Here is an 8675-nt window from a genome sequence, read left to right on the forward strand (position 1 = left end):
ATGCAGGCCTCTCACTGCTGTGGCCTCTCCCGCCGCGGAGCACAGGCTCCAGACGCGCAGGCCCAGCGGCCATGGCTCACGGGCCCAGCCACTCCGCGGCATTGCGGGATCCTCCCGGACCGGGGCACGAACCCGCGTCCCCTGCATCGGCAGGCGGACTCTCAACCACCGCACCACCTGGGAAGCCCCCAGGAAATCTTAAATGACATGTTGATCAGTGGCTCTGCCTTTAAGGGAAGGACGCTTTTCAGCCCCCTGCTCCCTGCCCTCAGTAGAGATATTCTGATTTAAATCTCTCCTGGAAAAATGCTCTTGAGAAAGATGGTTAATGGCTGAGGGAAAGAAGCCTAATGTCAAACACATTGGCAAATTTATCTACTTTTGATTTTTTGCTCCATTTCCCCCAGAACAGCAGTAGACTTTTCAGTGGAATACTCACAAAAATGGAGACTTGATTTCCCAGTCTGTGCTGATGCTGGCAGTGCCGTGCTTGATCAGGGCCCTGATTCCCACCCCAGGCACAAAGGCTAGTGAAGTATTTGGAAGTGAAAAGGCATTGATTTTTATGCTGTAAAACAGGAAATAGAGGAGTTAGTGCAACTCAGCCAGCACATCTCTAAGTAAGGCAAAATTGGAAATGCAGTTGTAGAACTCCCAAGATGGGCAATTGTGAATTCCTATAGAGCAGGGGTCCCCAACCCCTGGGCCACGGACTGGTACCAGTACACAGCCTGTTAGGAACCGGGCCGCACAGCGGGAGGTGAGCGGCGGGCAGGCGAGCGAGCGAAGCTTCATCTGCCGCTCCGCATCGCTAACGGGTCCCGTGTGCCAAAAAGGTTGCAGACTGCTGCTATAGAGGAAGGACCCTTAGGTATGTAGTGCAGCCTCAGGGCACTGCCTTCTAATTCCTCTCACACCCTTGGCAGGAAGCCCCTTGTATCTAGCTGAGGGGAGAAATGAGCAAGTTTAGGAACAGATTTGCAAACAATCAATCGACTTCTTTAGTTTCTTTAAAGACAAAACATTGCCATCATTATTTTTCCTTTCAGCTGCTCCAGAGTTTCTCAATGCAGGAAACATTAACATTTTGTTTGTTTGTTTGTTTTTGCGGTACGCGGGCCTCTCACTGTTGTGGCCTCTCCCGTTGCGGAGCACAGGCTCCGGACGCGCAGGCTCAGCGGCCATGGCTCACGGGGCCCAGCCGCTCCACGGCATGTGGGATCCTCCCGGACCGGGGCACGATCCTGTGTCCCCTGCATCGGCAGGTGGACTCTCAACCACTGCACCACCAGGGAAGCCCAACATTAACATTTTGTTTTTTTGTTTTTTGTTTTTTTAACATCTTTATTGGGGTATAATTGCTTTACAATGGTGTGTTAGTTTCTGCTTTATAACAGAGTGAATCAGTTATACATATACATATGTTCCCATATCTCTTCCCTCTTTGTCTCCCTCCCTCCCACCCTCCCTATCCCACCCCTCCAGACAGCCACAAAGAACCAAGCCGGTTTCCCTGTGCCATGCAGCTGCTTCCCACTGGCTATCTACCTTACGTTTACATTTTGGATGGAACAACTATTTTTTTTGTAGAAGACTGTTGTACAGATTGCAGGATATTTGGCATATGTACCAACTAAATGCCAATCGTGTCCCTCCCCCCACCCCTAAATCATCAGGACAATAAACAGCATGCCTTCCTCCCAAATGTCCTCTATGTGGACAGTATCTTCCCTAGTTGAGAAACTTATTTTAGAGCATTAACTCCCCCTAGGATTCTCTGAGCTGTCACACAGGTAACTAGAGGCAGTAGGTGGCATACAACATACGTAGGTAGATGGCCAAGTGCATTATGTTAAGTTATTATTATGACCATCTATTGAGCAATTACTACCTGCTAGACACTGGAGTAAGCACTTCACATGTGTTACCTCATTTTAACCCTCACCATAATCCTATGAGGCTGCTGCTGATTTTGCAATCTGCAATTCAGAGATGAGAAGATTAGAAACTTGGCTGAAGTCATAGATAAGTGGTAGAACCAGACCTGGAAGCCTCCTCAATCTGTCTTCAGCCTTCTTAACCAGGAGGCTATGGCGCTTCAGGCATTGTGCAAAGGGCACTCGGCTCGGAGCCAAGTTTTGTGCTAGCTGTACAACCTTGGGCAAGGCACTTAACCTCTTTCAGTCAGTCACTCAAAAGAAGTGTGACTCATGGGAAGGTTGAGAAGACAAAACGAAGCCATCTGTGTATAACTGTTGCACGGGGTAAAGCACTGTTATGAACTAAGATTAGGGAAAATTTTAAAATGTGACAGCCAGTAGGAAACGATTATTTGTTAGTTCCTCTTTTCTGCATCCTTTCCTACTTATTCTCTGTCAAATATCCTGAGTATCACTGTGAAAAGAGGATGGTAGAGATTAATGTATCTTGGAAATATTTTCATTTTGATACGTATAGGTCTAACTCATTCTTTCTAATTGCTGCAGAGTAATCTAAGTTATGGATTAAAAAAAATCATTGCTTTGTGGGTAGACATCTAGGTTGTTTCCAGCATTTCTGCATTATAGACAGTGCCACAGTGAACATCCCCATAAATGCTGTTTGTGTAGATATTTCTCTAGAGAGGGTGCTGAGAAGTGGAATTGTTGGGTCAAAAAGCATGCCTAAAAAAATCCTTAAAAATCACCTCCTAAAACAGCACTGTCTAGGGGCTTCCCTGGTGACACAGTGTTTGAGAATCCGCCTGCCGATGCAGGGGACACGGGTTCGTGCCCCGGTCTGGGAAGATCCCACATGCCGCGGAGCTGCTGGGCCCGTAAGCCGTGGCCGCTGGGCCTGCGCGTCTGGAGCCTGTGCTCCGCAACGGGAGAGGCCACAACAGTGAGAAGCCTGCTTACCAAAAAAAAATTAAAAATAAAAAAGCACTGTCTAATAGAAATATAATGTATAATATAATATATGTAATTTAACATTATCTAGTCACACTAAAAATGGGAAATATTATAATTTGACATGTAATCAATATAAAAATTGTTAATGAGATATTTTATTTTCCTTTTTCAAAAATAAACAAAATACAGTATGTGTTTTATATTCATGATGTACCTCAATCTAGATATTGCATTTTCATCAGAAATTCTTGACCTGTATTTAGAGTTGATAAAATTTTCAATTGAAAGAGTAAAACTTACATTCTCAAGTTGTTCCAGACTTAAAAGTTCTTCAGTAACTGAATCATGTGAGTTTTTAAATTAAAGCTGAAATTAAAAAAATTAAAAATCCAGTACTCAGTTGCACTAATCATACCTCAAGTGCTCAATAGTGACATGAGGCTAGCAGCTCCTGTTTGAACAGCACAGGTCTGAAATTATTGTACCAGTTTATCTGCTCCCACTAGCAATGCATGGGAATACCTGTTTCTCCTCATCTTTACCTTCACTTTATATTACAGGAATCACCCTGGGTTTTTCTGCTGTGGCATTATCATCAGTGTAATTAAATCATTAGATTTGTAAATATATATTTAATGTTCATCTCTCTCACTGGACACTAAAGGCGTATCTGTGTCATTCACTACACTATACCCTATGCCTAGAACAAAGCCTTAGTACACAGTAGGTGCTCAACAAATTCTTGTTGAATGGCTGACTGTATTATAATTAGAGCATCTGTCATATTAGACCATGAGGCAAACGAAGCCAGAGGCCAGAGTTAAGGATGGGGGAACACAAAAATACAAGACAGTTGTATTCTGATGAAATTGTGGGGCTTCAATAGGATTATTCAACTGTATTTTTGGGGGGGCGGGTATAGTTGCTTTACAATGTAGTGTTAGTTTCTGTTGTACAATGAAGTGAATCAGCTATATGTATACATATACCCCCACCCCGCTTGAAACTCCCTCCCACTACCCACCTCGTTCCATCCATCTAGGTCTCCACAGAGCACCGAGCTGAGTTCCCTGCGCTATATTGCAGGTTCCCACTAGCGATCTGTTTTACACATGGCAGTGCACATATATCAACCCCAATCTCCCAATTCATCCTCCCCACTGTGTCCACACACCCGTTCCCTATGTCTGTGTCTCTATTCCTGCCCTGAAAATAGGTTCATCTCTACAATTTTTCTTCAGAGCTTATTATTTGTGAGACAAAAATGAACCCCTATTTCATCTAAGTCACACTAATTTTGTTATATTCAGCTGAACATTTTTCCTGGTTCATACCATCACCCCTACATACCCCAGGGAGCTGAAAGATCTCTGCTTTAACCTATTTCTATTCTTGTTCCCAAACACCTGATGTTTGTCAAAGATGTTTATCAGTTACACCTCAAAGGAAACTCTACAGTCGTCCGCCCTGAATCAGTCCCAGCCTAAGTGCAAGAGCAGCGTCTGTGCCAAGGAAACGTACAAGTGCCCAGAAGTTGCCTTTGCCTCATCATCGTGCTAAGATCTCCGCCCAAAGAGGGGACTTGTACTTTGCTAGGCCCAATGAGTGCCGGGCGCAAGGGACTGTGCATGCAGCACTGTTCCTGGAAATCTCTGCCCTTTTCCCCAGTTTCTGATGATGTACTGGCCTCTTACCCCTTAAAAGTCTCCCACTTTCCTCCCATGGGGAGAAGGTGTCTTTAGAGAACGAACTCTCCCTTCTCCATTCCTTGATCAACGAATACAGTTTCTGCTCTGCTTTGCCGAAACTCGTCTCATTCATTTGGCGTGAGAAGGACCCAGTTGGGGTCCACCCAATCTGAGAGGGTGGGTAACAATATAAATATAATCCCAAAACTCTTGGCTTGGGTGAGACAAGGATCTGGATCAATGTGGCAATTCCATTGCTCTTACACTGATGGTCTACGCTATCACTAAGTATATCAGCTAATCCGTGTGCAGCAGCTTCAGTTTTATGAAGTGTCTTCACATTTGTTACATCATCTGCTTTTTATTGTTTACTGATTCTGACATTTGATTTTATTGCTGTAACATGGTAGAAAAGATTATAGCTGCCACCAGAATTCTTCTTAGGAAGAGAAGTTTATTGGTGGGAAAATTACTTGGAAAAGTATTTAGGATGATCCTTTGGTACCCAGGAGTGGGTGGAACTGCTATGCATGAGACCAGGGGAAGAAACTGACGTTGCTCCAGAGAAGGAGAGGAGGTCTAGATAGCAAGAGGGCAGAAAGCATGTGCCTTGTAATCCACTCCTATGATCTCTGAAGTCTCGACTAAACTTTACAAAATAAGACAAGATGTAGTGAGAGCAGATTTGTTTGTGAGACTGATATTGAACTCTTCATCTAAGTTTATGGGGGTAGTGGTAGCAATGGAATGAACAAGAATTTCATTTAGAATTCTGGGGGCAAGGTGCCCACAGCCGACATCTGCATCGCATTAGAACTCTCATTTTAGGAATGAGGAGAGGGCACTGAGTCTCTGAGCAGATGCGCCAGGTGCACACAATGAGTGTGCAGCAGAGATGTGACTTGGACCCACGCGTTCTGACCCAAACACTACATGCCGGCTCCATGACCCCTCTTTCTTGGGTGATTTATCTGATAAGCCTTTCACCAAAGGTTGGTTAACTTCTGCTCCATCCTGGTGTTACACCAGGACTCACAGTGGCATATCCACAACCCTGAGATTTTAAAGATTAATTTCACTGCCAAAAATGTTCTTCTCTTTTACTTACTTTATAAACTTGTAGTTCATATAATCAATTTTCAGAAATTCAGGAGATTCAGAACCTTTTAAATCCGGGATGTTTCTTTCCTTGACCATTTGCTCAATCATCTCCATCCCAGCTTGAATGCCTGTGAAGCAACCAAAGAAAATGTTTATTGATAACAAAGATGATGATGGCATAATATCATTAAACACACAAGTTAAATTTATTAAGTAAGCCATGCTCTTAGATACTGAGAAAACAGGATTCTAACAAGGTGGTTATTATTGTCCCTACTTTGCAGAAGAAAACACTGGTCCTCAGAGAGGCTAGTGAAATTGTCCAAGAACCCAGAGCTAACAGCATGGGAGAATGTTAACGCAGGACAGTGTTATAGGAAAAGTACAAAGTATCATTGTTATCAAATTTCACAGATGAAGAAACTGAGCCTCAAAGAGGTTAATTCTTGCCTAAGTCACACAGCTAAGAACTGGGGGAGCCAGTAGTCAAATCTGGGCAATTTGGCTCCAGAATCTATGCCTGATGGCCAGTTCCAGAAAGTTATTCTACATTGTCCTTTTTCCCTCCTAGATTCTTTAAATTCAGGAATTTTGGACTGGAGGTCCATGGACTATTGGGAACACTTGAACCCCCTGAAATTCTAATGAAAGATTGTGAGTGGGTCATGTGTATGTGTATCTATCTCATTTTTTAGGGGAAAAATTTCCAGGGTTCACATTTTATTTTTTTATTTGCGGTACGCGGGCCTCTCACTGCTGCGGCCTCTCCCGTTGCAGAGCACAGGCTCCGGACGCGCAGGCTCAGCGGCCATGGCTCACGGGCCTAGCCGCTCCGTGGCATGTGGGATCCTCCTGGACCGGGGCACGAACCCGTGTCCCCTGCATCGGCAGGCGGACTCTCTACCACTGCGCCGCCAGGGAAGCCCCAGGGTTCACATTTTAATCAGATTCTCAAAGGATCCCAGCACTCCAAAAAGGTTATCAACCACTGCTTTTCTTTAATCCTGGAATAAACCCATCTTTATATAATAGCACCACAGAACACATTTCTCTGAGCTCGTGGAGAAATAGAGCCCTCTTCCACATTAAAGAGCTTGAGAAAAGTAACTTACACAGTAACGAAGAATGATCTTTTCATTTTTACCTTCTCAAGGAGGAAGTTTTGCTTATACCCCTTCCTTTACAGCTTAAGCTCACTTCCACTTATCCTATTGTTTTTGGAGATTAAAAAGAGTAGATTTTATCCTCTATAATACTGTGAATAATACTGTAATATGGAGATGTAAAGACAGAATGTAAAGGATGGAACGATGGAACCGAAGGCACTATCAGACAGCCTAGGTTTGAATCCCAACACTCACGTACTAGCTGTGTGACTCTGCAAGTTACAAAATCTCTCTGTCCTTCACTTTCCTCATCTGTAACATGGGGACATTAGCAACTGTGGAGGTGTCTGTTCACATATGTGAAAATAACAGTAGGTAATATTTGTTGGGCATTTGCTATTGTGAGATTCTGTTCCAAGTACTTTATATGCTCTAAGATGTTCATTGTGTACGCATGTGCGGGGGAGAGAGAGAGGGAAAATATGAATCTGTGACTACGTTTGGATATGCCTATTGTTAAGGCGATTATTTTTTAGACAACACCTTTCCCCCAGCCATCTTAGTAGCTCTGGATCATCCCACTGTAGAGCTTGTCTCAGTCATGAGACAGACCAAGCTGAGCTTCTGGATTTGGGTCACAGACTACACCTGGGAGGTGAATACAGCCTGGCTTCTGAAAGCATCCAACTCACCATAGTCCAGAGCTCTCTGAGTAGCCCTCGCCTTGATTCCAGGGTAAATGGTCTGAGCAGATGAGATGTAGAGATTCCACAGGAGGAAACATCCCCAGAGGATTTGGACCATCTTTGTACACATCTGCAATTAGTCAACATTTATAGTCCCTTTATTATTCTTAACTTTTTCATTGGCCAATTCCATCTAGCATTTCTAGGCTTTCTCATTTTCATTGCTTACTTCCAGAACTTGCTCCATCCATCCATCCATCCAGTAATCATTTATTGAACACACTGGAATGTATTCTAGGTGCTGAGGATGTAGAGATGACCTATGTGTGGCCCCTGACCTTTGCTTCCCACAGAATAGTGGGTGAATCAGACATACACACACAGATGACTGTAACACAGTAAGATATAATGCAATACAAGAGCCTTACAAAAAATATAGCAATTTGGATATGCCTTGGGAAGGATAATGGGGGTGGGATGGGGGAATTCTTGAGTTTTAGAACAAATGAGTCAGTAGTTTGGAAAAGGTGGGCTCAGTGGATGTGAGGCAACCACTTATCTGCTTAAAGATCCTTGATGACTCTCCTTGGCCCACAGGACAGACAGGTCTAAGCTCTTAGCATGGCAATCAAGGCCGTTCACAACTGGCTCCAAACTTCTCCCAAGCTCCTATGTCTCCTCCTGTCTAAGTGGTAGTGTTCTGAGCTGTGGCCACACTGAGCTATTTGCTATTCTTCAATTTGTCAGTTCTCTCATGATTGAGGGCTTTTTCTATAACCCTCCCAATGTAAACACACATGCACATACATCTCTTTCTCTGTCTCTCTGCCTCTGGGTCACATACCCACATCTGTCTGGTGAATGCATCCTCCAGGGCCAGCTCCAATGTTCCCTCTGTGAAAGCTCCCCTTACCAGGCCATTTTGACACACGATGGACTTAGAGGCAGCCTCACCTCTTCCACCACTATCCCTCCAACCACTACACCAGCCAGTATCATTTCATGTGGATGTTTACAACTGCCTCCTTACTGGTATCTCAGGTTCCCTTGCCCCCTTCTGGCTATTCTCCACACCAGAGTGGGCCTTGGAAAATGAAAGTCAGACCTCATCACCCCTACCCGCTTTCCCATTAAAACCCTCCAGTGGTTCCCCATCTTACTCAGCATAAAAGCCAAAGCCCTTCCACCAACTGCAAGGCCCTG

General features: G+C 44.2%; 1 protein-coding gene across 1 annotated transcript in view; it reads right to left on the reverse strand.

The window, feature by feature from the left end:
* The window catches only part of BPIFC (BPI fold containing family C), a 35920-nt gene extending 28318 nt beyond the window's left edge, over nucleotides 1-7602 (reverse strand). Inside the window, exons 1-3 of the mRNA XM_007449432.1 lie at nucleotides 7479-7602; nucleotides 5688-5808; nucleotides 440-568 (exon numbers count right to left, since the gene is read on the reverse strand). Coding sequence (XP_007449494.1) covers nucleotides 440-568; nucleotides 5688-5808; nucleotides 7479-7602 — 374 coding nt within the window. The remainder of the gene's footprint in view (nucleotides 1-439; nucleotides 569-5687; nucleotides 5809-7478) is intronic.
* Nucleotides 7603-8675: the final 1073 nt, after the last annotated feature.

This window comes from Lipotes vexillifer, unplaced genomic scaffold (genome assembly GCF_000442215.2).
Source record: "Lipotes vexillifer unplaced genomic scaffold, Lipotes_vexillifer_v1.1 scaffold374, whole genome shotgun sequence".
In the NCBI taxonomy this organism is placed as follows: Eukaryota; Metazoa; Chordata; class Mammalia; order Artiodactyla; family Lipotidae; genus Lipotes; species Lipotes vexillifer.